The sequence below is a fragment of the Lemur catta genome, chromosome 8 (assembly GCF_020740605.2).
Source record: "Lemur catta isolate mLemCat1 chromosome 8, mLemCat1.pri, whole genome shotgun sequence".
Lineage (NCBI taxonomy): Eukaryota > Metazoa > Chordata > Mammalia > Primates > Lemuridae > Lemur > Lemur catta.
The window spans coordinates 55,985,649-56,005,497 of NC_059135.1; the positions used below are offsets into that span (position 1 = coordinate 55,985,649).

The following is a 19,849-nucleotide window of genomic DNA, read 5'->3' on the forward strand; positions in this document are numbered from 1 at the left end:
AGGAAAGGAGATAAAATTTAGGATTAGAACCCAGATCTCAGGTACATTTTCTCAGGATCTCTTGAGGCCATATGCTCTGGGTCCTGGTCATACACATTCAACTCAGAATAAAGCTCTTTAAATTACCAAAAAAACAAAAAAAAAACAAACAACAAAAGAACGCAGATATCCAGATTCATCAGTCAAAGCTGTTATCGGTCAAAGTTGTTAAGCCAAAGAACTTTTGAAAATAGATGAGTCTAAAGTGCTAAACTAAGTTAATTTTAAAAAACATTTGAGTAACGGTTTTTAAAAAGCACAGAATAACATGTAAGAGTTCCAGAATCTAATTTTGTAGTTTTCCACTTTTTCAATGTTATTATCAAGATTAGTAGTAGATGGCCAGGCTCATGCCTGTAATCCTAGCACTCTGGGAGGCCAAGGCGTGTGGACTGCTTGCACTCAGGAGTTCAAGATCAGCCTGAGCAAGAGCGAGACCCCATCACTACTAAAAGTAGAAAAAATTAGCCAGGCATGGTGGCATGTGCCTATAGTCCCAGCTACTCCAGAGGCTTAGGCAGAGGGATTACTTGAGCCCAGGGTTGCTGTGAGCTAGGCTGACACCACGGCATGCTAGTCCAGGCAAGAGAGTGAGACTCTGTCTCAAAAAAATAAAAATAAAAAATAAAAAGATTACCAGTAGGTCTGGAACAGGGAAATAACAGAAAAACTACTTAGCATGAATATGAAAAGATACAAAACATGACTTCATTGGTATGGGCTTATTTCAATGCCCGAACAGCCTTCTAATGATTAAGAAATTTTACTTTAGTTGACAAGCAGATTCATAACAGAGAGAAGTCATTTGCCCATGATGAATAGCTATGTCTTGGGGTCTCTATAAAAAATCATTTCAGGCTGGGTGCAGTGGCTCATGCCTGCAATCTTAGCACTCTGAGAGGCCCAGGATCACTTGAGGTCAGGATTTTAAGACCAGTCTGAGCAAGAGTGAGACCCCATCACTACTAAAAATAGAAAACATTAGCCAGGCATGGTGGCACATGCCTGTAGTCCCAGCTACCCAGGAGGCTGAGGCAGGAGGATTGCTTGAGCCCAGAGGTTTGAGGTTGCAGTGAGCTATGATGACGCCATTGTACTCTATCTTGGGCGACAGAGTGAGACTCTAACAACAACAACAAAAAATCATTTCAAATTAAAATTTTATTTTGGGTTAAGGAAATAAAAATTTTAAAAAGGGTCCAAAATCTCAAGGATTTAAAAGGATCAGGAAATTAACATAAGTAAGTGAAGCTAGAAGGTGTAATACAACAGGGATTAGCGGAAGTTATAACAAACCGAGTAGAGCTTGACCCATCCAAATGTATATTAATTCAAACCATGGTGAATTTGAAGAGGCTAATTCAAGCCAAAGATGGGACAACATAGGTATATGGATGAAAAGTACCATAAACTGAAATATATCAAATACATTAAAATTCATCAGTTCATGGTGACATTGGTAAATAACATATAATGCATTTATCCTGCCTTTCCTATTCAAACTGTACCACCGGCTAACCATATAGATCAACAGAAGTTGCTCTTTATCAGAAGCATTCCAGGAATAAATGAAGAAGGAATTACAGGGTTAGAATATCATCATTTTGCAACTCCCTATAAGGCAATGACTATCATTGGCTGCTGCAGAGCACAAAGCAACAACCTGTCCTATGTGACTCCTGCTCTCATCAAAAGGAATTAAAAATTTTTTAAAGTCAAAACTGCACCTGACCAGCCAGAGCAAGAGCGAGACCCCATCTCTACTAAAAAAATAGAAAGAAATTATCTGGCCAACTAAAAATATATATAGAAAAAATTAGCCAGGCATGGTGGTACATGCCTGTAGTCCCAACTACTCGGGAGGTGGAGGCAGTAGGATTGCTTGAGCCCAGGAGTTTGAGGTTGCTGTGAGCTAGGCTGACGCCACGGCACTCACTCTAGCCCGCACAACAGAGCAAGACTCTGTCTCAAAACAAAAAACAAAAAACAAAAAACAAATCTGCATCTGATCAATTTTCTAGACCTACCTACCAAGTTAGTGTGTTTATAATTATGGTATTGGTTATTTTTTAAGAGTCACCTTTTAGAAATATTTATTGCTAAAATATTCTGCCTGGGATTTCTTTCAAAATAAGAGGAAAGAGAAAAGTGGCTGGGGATGGTTAAAATGAGATTAGCCATGAATACATTTTTGATGAACACGTGTGTTTGTTACACTATTTTATTCACTTGAGTATGTGTGAATATTTTCCATAGTAAAAAGTCAAGAAGTCTGGAGTAGCTAAAAAAAAGTCAAAGAGGACAAAGAATATACATCTTCAGACTATTTGTTGGCTATCTGGTTATAGGACCTTAACTGAAAGGGTTAATAGCTGTTAACAGTTGTGACTTCTCCTTTAGCCTCAGGAATGTCTGAGGATTTGACACTTGGGCCAAATCATCCTTGCTATTCTTCTTGAGACAGGGTCTCACTATGTTGCCCAGGCTGCCCTCAAAATCTTGGGCTCAAGTGATCTTCCCATCTCAGCCTCCTGTGTAGCTGGGATTATAGGTATGTATCGCCACACCCAGCTCATCCTTGTAACTCTTTTTTTTTTTTTTTTTTTTCACAGCAACCTCAAACTCCTGGGCTTAAGTGATCCTTCTGCCTCAGCCTCCCCAGTAGCTGGGACTACAGGCATGTGCCACCATGCGCAGCTAATTTTTTCTATATATATATATTTTAGTTGGCCAGATAATTTCTTTCTATTTTAGTAGAGACGGGGGTCTCGCTCTTGCTCAGGCTGGTCTCGAACTCCTGACCTCCAGCGATCCACCCGCCTCGGCCTCCCTGAGTGCTAGGATTACAGGCATGAGCCACTGCGCCCGGCCCCTTATAACTCTTAATAATTTATAGGAACATACTAAATCCAAGATAAATGAGAATCTGGCAGAAGTTAATTTGTACTTTACCAAGGACTTGTGGTTCACTATCAAGATTGCTTATCCAGTACTGATGAGGTGTTTGCTGCACTGGATAACGGGAACAAGGTATAAAAGCTAAAGAGACTCTAGGTGTAATGGCCTCACCGAACTAAGGTAGTCCTTTCTCACCCAGCTGTGTTCCTCAGGACCATGAATATATCAAGTGTGAGATACTTAGGATATAAGCAAAATGTGCCTGGAAATCACAAGCGCTCCACTAGGCTGCTGCTGCACCAGGTGTGCTGTTTCTTGTCCTATATCCTTTCTTAAAGGTAAGTAAACTTAGTGGCCAGTGAAGTTTATTTTGTCTCTTAAGTCCAACTGTTAATCTGAACCCAACACCACTGCTACTGGTGAAGCGGAGTGGGGATGCAAACATGTATACATTGAAAAATCTACTTACATATACTAAACTAAAAGCCTGAGGGGGGTGGAAAAATCAAATATCAAGAAATCTAATGAAAATAAATTCTTAATGAATATGAGTAACTCTAAAAAAAACTGAGTCCACATTATATGCAAACAAAATAGAAATAGTACACTTAATATACCTGTTAAAATTATTCACCAAAACATAGTAACCCTTTATCCCATAATTAACAAAATTTTATGTACCAGCTCCAACTTTTATTTTATATAAAGATTCTTTCCTATAAGAAAGACATCACAGCTGATTTATTTTAAAAGCAAGCTCACCCTCTCCACCAAGTACATTAAATATATTTCAAATGATGATTAATTTACACACCACTTTTGAAGAAAACATTTTAGTGAAACAAGATATCACAATAATATGGAAGATCAGATTTATAATGAATTTTAAAGTAATATAATGTCTCCATATCAGATATTAACTATAAAAGGAAAATAAAAATGTGTTTTAGGAAATATGCCTTGAAATAAAGCTTACAAAGCTCTAAAATTAAAAGGTCCTCTCTTTTGATGTTTGTCAATATGATTTTATGATTCAAATTTATGTGCCCCTTTCCTATGAACATGCTCAGAAATAAAAGAGAGAAAATACCTGAGAAAGAGATGGCATTAAAATACAGAAGGGTAAAAAGGCAAAAAATGGAGACAACAATATCAATGGTAATTCTAATAGACTATAACTTGAGTTTCAAAATCTTTGTTAACCTAAAATTAAAAACATGATTAAGGTTCCAAGCTCAGGTATGTTTTGAAAGAAAAAAAAAATGATTTAAACATATTGTGAATATGGCTGAATTTTTATCCTTCTCCACATTAAGCAGTATGTTTAACTGAATAGTATATAAATACATACTCAATATGATGCCAGGACATGGAGATAAAAAATTGCAGAGTATATAGCAAAATTCCAGACGAAACTTTGTAAGACATGGGCCCTGCCTTCACAGAGCTTATAATCTATTTGGGAAAATAAAGCCAAAAGGTATGAATTCAAAGAGCATCAGAAAATATACACTTACACAATACATCTTATAGACTATAAATTGCATATGAATTTGGAAGTGAGTATAGTTAATATGGGTAAGAGTAAAGCAGAAAGGCTTTAGAGAAGTACAATAAGTTCTGCTGTAACATATGTTTTCCTATAAAGCATTGTGCTATGAAAAATTGTGAAATTAAAACAATATGGTTAATGGGAAAATGGAGTTGAAGGGCGTAACACTCAAAAACTTCATTAGTGGCACAGTCAAAAAAAAAAAAGGGAAACTAAGAAAAAGAGCAGCAACACAGTTTTATATATGTTACATGGTTAAGAATTACATGTATACAACAATATGGCACTTTACTTTGAAAAAGACCTGGGTTTGTTTGTGGAAATGAGTGTCAGAGGGCTATAGCTTGTGAGTTCTTTTAAAGTGGTAGAAGGACGGTAAACTGAAATCAGATGGAGTTTTAACTGCAGATTGTGTATGGGTGTGGATCATAACATGATGAACTGAGGTAGTAGCTATTAGATGTTTGAGGTATATGTGGGTGTGTTTTTTATGTATTCTTATGAAGCTGTTCAGTTGGATATGGTTTTCTGCATTTACTTAGTGTTTCCTGCAGACAAGATCATGCACAAGCAAATGTGAAATTGGTGTTAGGCTTAAGCTGTTTTCTAATATACCAATCACACTGAAACAAATGTATGTTCTCAAAATAAGCAGTATAGCAGAAATGACTGTATTAGGATTTGAAATAGGAGTAGGAGAAGTAATGGGGAGAAATGTACAGAGTACTTACAAAGTGCTAAGCACAGTATAAAGTCCTTTATAAATGTAATTTCATTTAAGGATGAGTAATTCTGATTTTAAAAAATGAAGATTTTTAAGACAAAATGAAAAGCTTTAAAAAAGGAATGGAACAATTCTGAATAAGATAGATTCCTCTCTCCCTATTCTTCCTGCTAAGTACAAGTAGACACCCTAGACATGGTACAAAGAACAAACATAAGACTCTGAAAGGTAGAAAAAAGGTAGAGTGTCCAAGGATCTCTGGACTTGGTAATGACACAGTGGTTTTCATTTTTATTCCCATACTAGACTGAATGTTAAAGAAACCCGAAACTCAGAAATGCCAACAGGCACAGATTTTCAAAATCTCCAAGAAAACCCTGCTCGTTCCAGACAACTGAAAAAATGATGGTTTAGCAGTACATAAAATTTTTTGCCAATGGGTGGGCACAGTGGCTCATGCCTATAATCCCAGCATTTTGGAAGGCAAAGGTGGGAGGATCACTTGAGGACAGGAATTTGATACCAGTCTGGGCAACAAAGCAAAACCCTGTCTCTACCAAAAAAAAAAAAAAAAAAAAGCCAGGCATAATGGTACACCTGTGGTCCCAACTACTCAGGAGGCTGAGGTGGGAGGATGGCTTGAGCCCAGGAGTTCGAGGCTGCAGTAAGCTATAATCCTGTCATTGTACTCCGGCCTGGGCAACAGAGGAAGACTCTCTCTCCAAGAAAGAAAGAAAACAATTTGGCTGATACCTGCTCTACTCCAGCCAAATACCAAGGAAAATAATGTGTGCACCCTCCTGCCCCCACCCCCTGACAGTGTCAGCAAAGACCAAGTGGAGATCCTAGATTTCCAATCCTCCTATATTCCCGGGAATAGCAAGCAGCATTCCTCTTCCCTTGCCAGAGTGATGCCAGTGGAGAAAAAGCAGGAAGCCTTAACTTCAACTTCCCCCAATACTCCTGCTGGATTGACAGGTGGCACAGATTACAGAGAGAAGGGATTCTTTAAACTTACATATGAAGTCGTTGGCAGAACCCCCAAATGAAATCAACCAGAATTAGTAGGGCAAAAGGTTTCAGAACTAAACTATAGTATTCAATAGCACCCACGTTTTCCAATTAACTTCTGAATAGCACAAAAACGAAATGGACCAGAATGGCACTGCAAAGGCCCTGAAAATTTAATTATCATTGAAATCACAGGCCACAAAAGTAGTCTAGAACCAACATGCTAAACCTAAATAGGGTGGCTGCTACTAAAATAGAAAATATAAACAGAATCCAGTGTTTCATAACATAATACCCAAAATATCCAGGATAGAGTAAAAAAAAAAAAAAATCATACTGCCAAGAACCAGGAAAATCACAACTTATGTTAGAAAGGACAATCAAAAGACACCAACACCAAGATAACTCAGATGTTGGAATTAACTGAGAAGAATTTTAAAGAAGCCATCATAAAAATGCTTCAATGAGCAAATTACATACATTCTTGAAACAAATGAAAAAAGTGAAAAAATCTCAGAAAAAAGAAGATATAAAATTTTTAAAATTAGAGAGATCAACAGAAATTATCCAATCTGAGTATCACAGAGAAAATACACCGAACAACAAAAAAATGAGGAAAGCCTCACAGACCTATGGAACAGTAATAAAAGATCTAATATTTGTGTTATAAGGGCTCCAGAAGAAAGGAGAAAAAGTTTGAAACTAAAAAATATTAAGAAAAAAAAAATGTCAGATAATTTCCCACATTTGGAAAAAGGTATAGTGCTTCTTAGATTAAAGAAGCTAAGTGAATCTCAAACATGATAAATTCTAAGTAATCCACATCAAGATACATCAAAATCAAACTTCTAAGACTAGAGATAAAGAAAAAATACTAAAAGCAGCCAGATGGGAACAATACATTACCTAAAGGGGAACAACGATTTGAATGGCAGCAGACCTCTCATTTGAAGGGAAGGCCAGAAGGAAGTAGTTTTACATTTTTCAAGTGTTGAAAAGAACTGTCACAATCCAGAATTCTACATTCAGAGAAAACATCCATCACAAATGAAGGTAAAATAAAGATATTTTCAGAAAACCAGAATAATCTGTCACTAGCAGACCTAACCTTTAAAAAAATGGCTAAAGGAAGTTCTCCAAATAGAAAGAAAATAACAGAAGGAGGCTTGGAACTTCAGAAAAGAAGAATAGAATGGGTAAATAGGGACTAAAGGAATTAATAATCAGTTCACATAAAAAGAAATATAAATAGCTCAGAAATGCTAACTAAAACTAGCATTTTTAAAAACATTTTAGGCTGGCAAAGATTAAAGAGTTTGATAAAATATGGTTTTGCAAAAGGTGTATGTAGAGCAACTTATTTTCCTATATTCTAGTGGCAGTGTCTACCAAAATTATGAACAAATGCATAACCCCTGTAATGAGGCAATTTCATTTCTAGGAATTTATTCTATGCGATCAGAATTCATACATGTGGAATGATTTACAAAATGTGGGAATGGGAACTTATGGGCCGAGGCAGGAAGGAGAATTTTCACTGATTATCCTTTTATGCCTTCTAAATTTAGAACCAAAACAATGTATTAAATTAAAAAAAATTAGGGCACAGAGTTTCAGTTAGACAGGAAGAATAAGTTTTTTGAGATCTACTTGCTCCATATGGTGACTATATTTAATAATAATGGGCTGGGCCTGGTGGTTCACACCTGTAATCCTAGCACTTTGGGAGGCTTCCTAGCACTTTTGGGAGGCTGAGGCAGAAGGATAACTTGAGGCCAGGAGTTAGAGACCAGCCTGAGCACCACAGTAAGACCCTGAGACCCCTGTCTCTACAAAAAATAGAAAAATTAATGGTGGTACAGAGCCTGCAGTTCCAGCTACTGGTGAGGCTGAGGCAGGATGATAGCTTGAGACCAAGAGTTGGAGGTTGCAGTGAGCTACAACAATGCTGCTGCACTCTAGCCCAGGGAACAGAGCAAGATCCTATCTCCAAAAACAAACAAACAAACAAAAAGAGTATATTGCTAAGAGAATAAATTTCAAATGTTCTCATCACAAAAAAATGGTAAGTATCTGAGGTGATGGGTATGTCAAACAGCTTGATGTAATCATTCTGCATTGTGTGGGTGTGTCATAATATTATTTTGTACCCCATAAATACATACAATAATAATTTCTCAATTACAGTAAATTATTTTTAAATAAAGGAAAACATTTAAAATTCCAAGTATGCCAACAATTGTTTTCAGCTCACCCTCTAAAAAACCCCACTTCCAGCCTAACTACTTTGACTTCAAAGTATCTTTTACAAGCACATAGGAATCCTTAAGGTAAAATGAAATAATACTAAAAGTAAAAACCACAATGCAAGTTAAGAATCATAATGGATGAAAAGGAATTACAAAGAGTAACACTTTCAACTCTTGGGACATTTCTCATTACCTTATTTTAGATTATATAGTTTGCTTATCATTATGTAGAAGAATTTCTCAAACTTGTTCACTGACCTTTTTTGGAGGGTGTGGCACAGTATAATTCTATCAATTAATTATTGAACTAATAAGTGTAATATTAAGCTTAAAAAACAAACTCTAGAACATTTTACTTGTAAAAATCTTTTTTTATTTGAGACCTACAGACTTTATACTGATGAATTTCACTTGAAACTCTGATGGTAAAGGAAATTTGTAAATCACCATCAAAATCAGATTTGAAATAAAGAACAGAACTATTCCTAAAATGGTCTCCTTTAGAAAATTTCTTATTACTCGTCTTGTCTTCCGGTTTCTAAGTTTAACGGCCCACTACTTTCCAGGAAAAGTACCAAAATTACTTCCAGAATAAGGATACTGAAATGGGACCCTGTCATCAGAAATGAGTCTCTAGTGTTCCTTTTCATTTGTCTCCTGAGTACAAGATTCACCAGTTGCTTCCTTGATTGTGCTATTCTTTCTGTATTGTCAGGCAATCTGTTTCCTATCATTTCTGCTCATGTAACTATTTATTGATTGTCATGTTGCCACAACGCAACTCTCAGATTTCTGTGTACTCTGTAATATAGCAATGCCCTCATCTCTCGTTGCATGGCCAGACTTCTCTTCAACAACTGCAGTGAACTCTAAAGAGAACAGCATGACCTGAGGTCATGTCAACTCCTGAAAAACCAGGAAGTAGCTTCATCAAGGTAGTAGTCTGTGTGTGGTGTGTTTTCCACTCTGACCCTAGACAGCCCTTTGTTGAGCCTCAGGGGATGCAGTTTTTATTAGCTTCCAGTGTTCCACCTCTCCATCTGTTGGAAGGGTCTTCTCCTTGGCCCTGAACTTTCTCTGGCCTATGCAAATAGCCACAAAAAGCAGAATCTCTAATCTCACAATTGCAAAGGGAGAAAGGCCCAAAAGATTGATTGTCCAGACTCACCAAGACCATAAACAGACGGGCCCAGTCAGATTTCTTCAGAATTCTTTTTGTTTTCTTTCAGGAAGTTAAAAAAAAAGGGAAAAAAAAAATCTGTACTTATTTCTTTTTAAACTGGGGTGTAAATCTTTCACACAAGGTTTTAAATATAATGATGATAAACATCACAGTGTTGCACAAAGCTTTTTTACTGTTCCCAATTTAAAATTCTTGTAAGGAGGCCATCAAGCTTACAAAAATTAAACAGATGCATGACAGAAATCCGCTCTGATCAATGTTCTAAATGGTCATTGAAGGACTATGGCATAACAGGTACCCAACTACGTTAAACATAAAGACCTTTTCCTCTTTCTACAATGTGATCCCAGACAGAGTAGCACTGGAGGTCTGGCTCAAAACAAATATGACCTTTTCAGGAACTCCTGGAGAGATATTAATAAAGGGCCAAATATTCCCCAACTGCTGAAAATGACTCCCCTGGAAAAGGGACCACATTCAAGGATCCAAAAGGCCACATGTGGCCCTGAGGCTGTGCGTTCCTCACCCCTGGAAGGTAAGCTAGCTTAACATGGGTTTCAGGGACACACAGTAGGAGGTTGTATCAACTTTCAGCACAACTTCCTGGCCACAATGGCATGGGCAAAACTAGCATTTATTTCTTCAGGTGACAATGCATTGTAAAGATGTAATAATATACAAAAAAGTAATGGTGTATAAAGAGCTACATTCATTTACTTCCTTATCCTTCAGGCAAACATTCAAACACTACCCTTTTAGTACCAAAAGAATATTTACATCAAATCTATTAAAGAGTGTATGATTAATGTTTATGGTTTAAAATGTGAGCTTTTTATTACCTCACTCTCTTTCTGAATATATAAACCACAGCGTCCTTAACAATTAAAAGTAGAGATTAGATCCTAACACAAGACCTCACAGACTAAAATATAATGAAAAAAAATCACTTGTCAAGTAAAGAACAAAATATGACCCCTTTCCACTACCGCAGTTGACAAGTCTTAAAAAAAAAAAAAAAAATATTTTAGATGACATGGGAAAAAGTAATGCCTTAAACTAAAATATTCCAAAGTTTAAACATCACTAGGTCCAGGGTTTAAAACTTGCAAACATTATTATAGATTGCTTTTTAGTGTTTTTCTTAAATGTAAATAAATGCCTTCTTTACTGAATCTTCAAAAAAAGGGGCATACATTACACTTGTTGTTTGTAGGATAGATAGCCAGTCTCACGTACACCAAGAAGTTATACAAATAGTCCCATGAGCTGCAGCATACACCTGCAATGGTTTACCAGGTATTTATCCGACATGACATAGAGGAAAATAAAATCATCAGAATCAAATGGAAAGCAGAGATAAAAAATTTAAAAATAAGCATTTTGGCTTCTCTATGCCAATGTTGGTTCTTTTAAAATTAAAACAAAATGTGCATATTTCCAAATATTATAAAGCAAATCAGTCTACCTAAAAGGTGAGAACACAAAGTTCTGAAAGAAATGTTAAAGACATTTAAACTTGAATGAACCAGTAACATAGCATAGAAAAAGCGCTAGATCTCAAACTTGGGTTTGAGGTCTAGTTCCCTGACATGGCAGTAACTTAATCTCCTTGACTATTTTCACCTGTAAAATGGGGAATTATACTATAGGATTATTGCAAGGATCAGAAAAGATTATAGATAACTCTCACATTGCTAACTCTAAGAAACTACTGATATTATTATTCCCTAGACTAGTAAGAATAGAGTCAGTTTAATGTTTTATTGCTTTCTATACAGGTTTAAAGGTAATTTCACTCCATTACTTTTAGAGTACCAGATCCAACATCTGTAATACATGGCAGTAGTCACATATTTCAGATATAATATAAAGACTTCAAATGTTTACTTAAAACAAAGTTCTTACCATTTCAGATAATATATCAAATTACTCATGTTAGCTTCAAATGGTCTAGTCTAAATAAAAGAAGTTTCTCAAATAGGTAGGATGCTTCTGAATCTAAGCAGTGCATGAAGGGCAAACAATTTATTCACTCAAAGTTTCTTAATCTATCTTATTCTCTTCAATTGCCATTCATCCCCCCACTGTCTCTTTCTCTAGAAGAGTATGTATTTACACCATGCTATTTAGTCAACTACAGTTTTAAAAAACCCAAAAAACCCAGTGGAAGCAAAAGGGAAAATTATTAATAAGAAAAAGTCAAGTGGTTCCATGGTAAATGAACAAAGTAAGAAGTAGGGTAAAACACATTTAAAAACATAAAATTGCCATGAATACACAATGGGGAAGGACAGTCTCTTCAATAAACGGTGTTGGGACAACTGGTAATTCACATGTAGAAAAATGAAATTAGACTCTTATCTTACAACATATACAAAAATCAACTCAAAATGGATTTAAGACTTAAACATAAGAACTGAAACTGTAAAACTACTAAAAGAAAACATGACAGTGACCTGGACAATGATTTTTTTTGGCTAGGACTCCAAAATACAAAATAGACAAATGGGAATTCATCAAACTAACAGGCTTCTGCACAGCCAAGGAAATAACCAACAGAGTAAAGAGACAACCTTGGGAATGAGAGAATATTTTTGCAAACCATATATGTGATAAGGGATTTAGATCCAAAATAAATAAGGAATGCAAGCAACACATTAGCAAGAAAACAACCTGATTATAAAAAATGAGCAAAGAACCCGAACAGACATTTCTCAAAAGACATACAAATGGCCAAAAGGTGTATGAAGAAAATGCTCAATATCACTAATCATCAGACAAATGCAAATTGAAACTAAAATGAGGTATCACCTCACACCTATTAGAATGGCTATTATCAAAAAGACAAAAGATAACAAGTGTTGGAGAGGATGCAGAGAAAAGGAAACCCTTGTACACTGTTGGTAAGAATGTAAATTAGTATACCCATTATGGAAAATGGTTTGAAGGTTCCTCAAAAAACTAACAATAGAACTACCTATGATCTAGCAATCCCACTACTGGATATATATGCAAAGGAAATGAAATCAGTATGTCAAAGAGATAGTTACACACTCATGTTCACTGCCACATTATTCACAATAGCTAAGATACAGAATCAACCTAAGTGTTCATCAATGGATGAATGGAATAAAAAAATGTGGTATATATACACACAATGGAATATAATCCAGCCTTAAAAAACAAGGAAATACTCTCATTTGCAGAAATGGGAATGAACCCGGAGGACATTATGTTAAGTGAAATAGCCAGGCACAGAAAGACAAACACCACATGATCTAATTTACATGTGGAATCTAAAAAAGTTGAACTCATGCATGGAAGGAGAGAGGAGAATGATGGTTTCTAGAGGACTGGGGTGGGGGAGGGGGATTGAAGAAATGTTGGTCAAAGGATACAAAATTTCAGTTAAATTGGAGGAGTAAGTTCAAGAGACTTATTGTACAGTATGATAACTATAGTTAACAACAATGTATTACATTGTTGAAAATTGCTAAGAGAGCAGATTATTTTTATTTTATTTTTTCGGAGATAGGAGTCTCACTATTTTGCCCAGGCTGGGCTTGAACTCATGATCTTTCTGCCTTAGCCTCCCAAGTAACTGTGACTACAAGCTCATGCCATCACACTTGGCTAGATTTTAAGTGTTCCCACCATAAAAAATGGTAAGTCTGTGAGGTAATGCATAAGTTAATTACCTCAATTTGCCCATTCCACAATGTATACATATTTCAAAGCATCATACTGTTCACAATAAATATATACAATTTTTAAATAAAATATACAATTAAGTAGAAAAAAATATATAAAAGCACAAACATAAATTTAAAAACACAAAAACCTCATTTAGATCAGCTTTAGTATGAATTTCATGCCAACTATTTAGTGTTTCTGCTTATTTTGTATGCATAAAAATTTTCAGAAATATGTACTTGTTCTTACCTTTAGATTTGGGAATTAGCTCTCCACAACTGAGTATCCGTACCTCAGCAAATGGTTTGCTAGCTGCATCTGTTTTCTGGTTTTCTATCTCTCTTACAACTTCTTGACCAGAGATCACTTGCCCAAAAACAACATGATGCCTACAGAGTCAAGCAAAGGTGATTAAATAAAAACTTCTTATTTTAATATTAACTTCAATCAGGTTGTAAAATAAGTAAAATAATATTTACCCATCTAAATGAGGAGTTGGTTTTGTTGTTCTTTTGGAAGTCATCGGATAGAAGAATAAAAACAAAGTCAGAGAAAAACAAAGTTAGCATCTCTAAAAAGGAAAAGAAAATAACTATATTGGAAACCAAAGTTGAAAGCAAAAAAAATCATACGCTATCTTAATATAATAGAATCATATTACCTTAATCTTAGGTAGAATGCAATATGTTTTCCACATAATGTATTTTTTCAAGACTTGTTCTGATTATAAAAGCAATAGCTACTCATTGTTAAAAACTGGATATAATTAAAGTTGACATTTTGGTGTTATTTCTATCCATTCCTGTTTCTTGTATGTAACTGAGTTCTCAATGAATATTTGTGGTTGTATAATATTCTTCTATATGGACATATCAAAATTTATTAAGCCATTCCACCAGTTTATGGATTGAACAATAGTGCTATTCAATCTAAATATTTTAAACAGTTACAGTGTGGTCATATTCTGATGGTCCTCAGGCATACTCTATTAGATCTAACAGAAATGGTCCAAACCATGTTTATAAATTTAAAAATTAGCTGCCAACATGTAAACTTTGAGATACTTTCACATAAAAATCCACAGTTCAGACCTCTCTGGAAAACCTGAAAGATGTGGTACCTGGCTCATGGCAATAGTTGGCCAGAGGCAAGTATTTCTGTCTTCTTTAATACAAGGATAAATGGTTTGGTTTCTTGTCCAAGCAGGCTTTACTTGTTTATGTTACTTGCCTTGCCTAGGGCTTTGAATTTGTTACCCCTGACATAAAGTAAACTTCATGATGAAGAAAGAGACCTGGATTAGAACTTGGAACAAAACCTAAAATTAGCATTTTTTGGCAAGTAAAATAATTTTTTAAAATCTCCCCTGCCAGATCTACCTTAAACCTATGTAGTTAAGAAGACTGCTACTTCAACGTGTACCAGACATACTGGCATAATAGATTAAAGATGGGCATTTTATAAGATTATTTTTAAAAATCTTAACAAAAAAGGTAGTAGAAATTTGGAAGAAGGAACACAATTTAAGCTAACTTTTGCTTAAAGCAAGCACGATACCTGAAAAAAATTATAACACAGGTGTATTTTTAGGTTTAAAATAACTTTAAAATTAACTTTAAAATCAAAGACCTACTGTTGGTTCCTCACTATAACACTATGCTTCCTTGAATTTGCTAAAGTCACCTAGGAATGTGAGAACATTGGTATACTATATATATATATGTATTTATACAGTAATATATATATTTATATTACAGGTTACATACACGGTGCATACATATAATAATAATCAAGATACGGTCAATCCTCATTTTACTGATTCTGTATTTGCAAGTTCTGCTCACTAAGGCTTATTTATAACCCCAAAATTAATACTTGTGATGCTTTCATGGGCATTTGCAGATATGCACAGAGAAGTAAACAAGTTTATTGGTAAGGACATGAAAAAAATTACAACTTTTATACATTGCTGGTGGGAATGTAGTTGCAAAATAGTGTAACTACTATAGGAAAGTCTGGCAGTTCTTCAAAAAGCTAAACATAGAATTACCATATGACATGACCCAGCAATTCTACTCCTAGGTATACACCCTCCAAAACTGAAAACATGCACTCAAATGCCAACGTTCACTGTAGCATTATTTGCAATATCCAAAATGTAGAAACAAGACAAATGTCCACTAACAGATGAATGGACAAACAAAATATGGTATATACATACAGTGCAGTATTATTCGGCCATAAAAAGTAATGGAGTTCTGATACATGCTTCAATATGAATAAACCTTGGTAACATGCTAAGTGAAACAAGCCAGACAAAAAAGGACAAATATTGTGTGATTCTACTTAAACACAATATCCTGAACAGGCAAATTAATAGAGACAGAAACTAGATCAGAGGTTACCAGGGGCTGGGGGGGGAGGGGAAATGGTTACAGAGTTTCTGGGAGGATGAAACAGTTCTGGAAATAGATAGTAGTGATGGTTGTACGATATTGTGAAAATAAACGTGACTGAACCGAGCACTTACAAAAACAGCAAATTTTATAGTAAAAACTATTAAGAAAAGATTGAAGCTCTCTAAAAACTGAAGTTGTTTCCTTTCAAAAACAGGGCACAGAATAAGTACAGAAAGGTTATCTAGAACATGGAAAGAAATAAGGAGAAATCAACACTTAGAAGATTCTGAGAATACCCATGAAGGATTACATGAACTTAACGTGGGGGTTTTGTTTAGCACAGGGAGGGTTTTATTTAAAAGAGGAAAATAAATGATAATACTCTGTTGTTGAGAATTTGGTAAAATTAGTCCTTATATATGACTGGTGCTAAACTATACTTCCTTTTGAAAGTCAATGTAGCAATATACATGCAAAGACTTAAAACATGTAAATATTTCACTAAGTAAACCTCTAGCAACTTATACTAAAGAAACTTTTTAAAATGCACCAAACAATAGGCACAATATTCATCAAAGTTGTTTGGAAAACAGAAAGCACACCAAATGTCCAAAAACTAGACTAATAAAGCATAGTACATTCAAATAAGAGATCAATGTATAGCCATTAAAATGCTAATACTTAGTGATGTGCAAACAGATTTACATTACATTTAAAAGTTGATTATAGAGCATATGGCAACAGTCTACCAACATTTTTACTGCATAGAAAGATGCTCTGGGAGTAGATTTTTTTATTTTCTTGTGTTTTCTAATTTGTCTACAGCAAAGGTTATAATGTAAGTTCATTTTTAAAAATCAGAAAGACCAATATATGAGCAATTAGTTGCATAAACTACAGTAAATGCAAATAATGGAGTACTATGCGACTGAAAAAAAGAATGAAAATGATCTCTGTAAACTGATATAAAGAGTGATTTCAAGAATGTACTGTTAAGTGACAAGAGCAAATCAGTATATATAGTATGCCATCTATTGTGTAAGAAAATACATATGTATCTTCTTATGTTTGCAAAAAGAAATATGGGAAAATAATCCAGAAACTAATAAGGTTGATTACTAACATGGATAGGTGGGACTGGGGTGAGAAAAACGGGGAAGTGGGAATGGAGTGGAAGGGTGGGCTGAAAGTGACACTTCAGAGTATTCTCTGTGTTTTGACTTTCGGAATCCTTTTAATATTTCATAAACTTAAAAAAATAACAAAGCAAAAACAAATCAAAAAAGGTGAGAGGGAGAACAAAATGAAATACAATTAGAAACAAATGAATCTAACATATTTCAGTGAATCACAAAACCACACAAAAACCACACAAAAAAGTACTAATCTAAGTCACTTTTAAACATGGTGTTTTAACCATACACCCTCAGTCTATAAACAAAAATAACTATGAATAGTGAACTCTAGTCAGTAGGTTTTTTTTCACAGGAGCATAGGATGGCAATTGTTTACTCTAGGATTCATCAAATGAATAGAAATGTTGAAGACTACAGGAGCCATATTTCTCACTGTGGAAGAGAGGAGTAATAAATATGAAATAGGGAAACACCAGAATAATCCACTGGGTGCTGACAGATTCCTCAGAGACCAGGAAAGCTCAAGGCTGTTGAAGAGGAGAGCAAATCTGTATCCATAGGGATAGGATTTAAAAAATATGTATTGCTAATAGGAGACCTGGTCACAATTTTTTTGTAGTCAGAATTGGAAACCCTTAACAGATTGAATTGGGGGTAACGAATAAATTTAAGTGAGTACATGAAATCACAAACACAGAATCGGGGAATAGTGAGGACTGATTGTATCCTCATTACAACTGTCCCTCTAAATTTAGCATTCATAGAAGAAAGACTCTTGCCTGAATCAATTATTACCGTGATTGATTACAAAATGGTGGCTTTTCTAACTCCATCATTCCTTCTATATTTACTAGCTGACATTCTAGTAAAGGAATAGCTTTCCCTTCTCCCTTGTTATTTACTCATTCATTTATATCAGCGTGGACTCCTGGCTCCTATTTGATTACAAACCAATATTATCATTATTGATTTTGATGTTCAAAATGTCCTAATTTGGCTAATGGGAATCCCTTTAAGCTGGCTCCTGTGTCCTCCAGACAAGTCTCCATCATTTGAAAACTTTAGCAGCACAGTTCAACTTCCCTCAGCAGTTTTTCCCTCTTCAAAAATTCTTTGTTCCCCCTCCAACAATTCCCTCTCCTTCATGAATTCCTCTCTATTTATTAGTCATCAATGGCAGGCACATGGAGAATGGTAGACCAAAACTGGGATGTTTTAAATCATCAGATTATAAATACTTACATGAAGAACTGTGAACCATTTGTATCTTTCCCTCTGTTGGCCATTGACAAGAGAAATTCTTTGTTGTGTTTAACAGCAAAACTCTCATCTGTAGAGAAGCAAGTTTTCAGTTACGTTATAGGCAAACCCTCCAAAAAATTCATTTTCACTCCTCTTCATATCTGATGTAGTTCTTTAGTGCCAGACACAATTTAGATAATCAAGTTAGTTTATGAAAGAAGAGTGAATCAAATATGAATGAATTTTTCCTCCCACATTTTTAGATTAAAATATTGTTAATTTTATGCCCCTTGCTTATAAAACCCAAATACTGTATCAATCCCCTTTCTTTCCACTTGTATTTGTTCTTCACAATTTTTGGAAATGACAACACAACTTTGCTAATAAAAAACTAAACTCTCCTTAAAAAGCAAGAGAAGGCTGGGCATGGTGGTTCACACCTGTAATCCTAGTATGTTGGGAGGCTAAGAAAGGAGGATCACTTGAGCCCAGGAGTTCGAGACCAGCCTGGACAATATAGCAAGGCCTCATCTCTACAAAAAATTTAAAGAGTAGCCAGGTGTGGTGGCGTGTGCCTATAGTCCCAGCTATTCAGGAGGCTGACACATGAGGATTGCTTGAGTGCCGGAGTTCAAGGTTGTCGTGCATTGTAATCCCACCTACGAATAACCACTGCACTGTAGCATGGGCAACGTGGCAAGATCCTATCTCTTTTTTTTTTTTTTGAGACAGAGTCTCACTCTGTTGCCTAGGCTAGAGTGCCATGGCATCAGCCTCGCTCACAGCAACCTCAAACTCCTGGGCTCAAGCAATCCTACTGCCTCAGCCTCCCGAGTAGCTGGGACTACAGGCATGCGCCACCATGCCCGGCTAATTTTTTCTATATATTTTTAGTTGGTCTGCTAATTTCTTTCTATGTTTTTTTTAGTAGAGACAGGGTCTCACTCTTCTTGCTCAGGCTGGTCTCTAACTCCTGACCTCGAGTGATCCACCCGCCTCGGCCTCCCAGAGTGCTAGGATTACAGATGTGAGCCACCACGCCCAGCCAAGATCCTATCTCTTAAAAACAAAAAAAAAAAAAAAGAGAGTCCAGATAGGATTCCTTTACATTTCACTTGTTTCGTTTATGAGCACAGAGAGGCACACATAATATTATTGAGCCTGGACTCATTAACTCCACCTCTGCCATAGCATCACTTATTGCAAAGAGAAAAACTTGTTTTCCAATCTTGGATAAGAATATTAAGAACAAAACATGTACAATTTGAAACAGAATTTCACCAAATCCAAAAACTGAAAGATGGAAAATATTAAATTATTTCCACATTAAAAGATGTAGAGTTTTCCAAATGATCTTCATAACAATAAAAAATTCCAGAGAGAAAACTTAAATTTGGGGAAAACACTGTAATCAAATTTAAGAACATCAAAGAGATTTTTAAAAATTTTTATATGAACATTTTGGTTATTGTTACTAAGAAATATTGCTGGATCTCCTTTAATGAAGCTTAAGCTTGAGCTATAAAAGTTCCTATTCTAGCACTACAACTAAACCCTTTCAAATAGTATGATGTACAAACATCCCCAAAATAAAAAAATCCATCACCATAAAAGGTATACAAACATAAAATTTTTCATAACAAAATTAACCTTCAGATTCATTGAAGATAGCTGGATATTAACACACTGTTTAATGAATAATCTTACTGAGTCAACAGAGAAT

General features: G+C 35.4%; 1 protein-coding gene across 2 annotated transcripts in view; it reads right to left on the reverse strand.

Moving 5' to 3' along the window:
• The window catches only part of PPIG (peptidylprolyl isomerase G), a 45,618-nt gene that overhangs the window by 9,459 nt on the left and 16,310 nt on the right, over nt 1–19,849 (reverse strand). For both annotated transcript variants that reach the window (XM_045558737.1, XM_045558738.1), the window contains exons 6-8: nt 18,127–18,214; nt 13,829–13,858; nt 13,599–13,738 (exon numbers count right to left, since the gene is read on the reverse strand). In XM_045558737.1, coding sequence (XP_045414693.1) covers nt 13,599–13,738; nt 13,829–13,858; nt 18,127–18,214 — 258 coding nt within the window. The remainder of the gene's footprint in view (nt 1–13,598; nt 13,739–13,828; nt 13,859–18,126; nt 18,215–19,849) is intronic.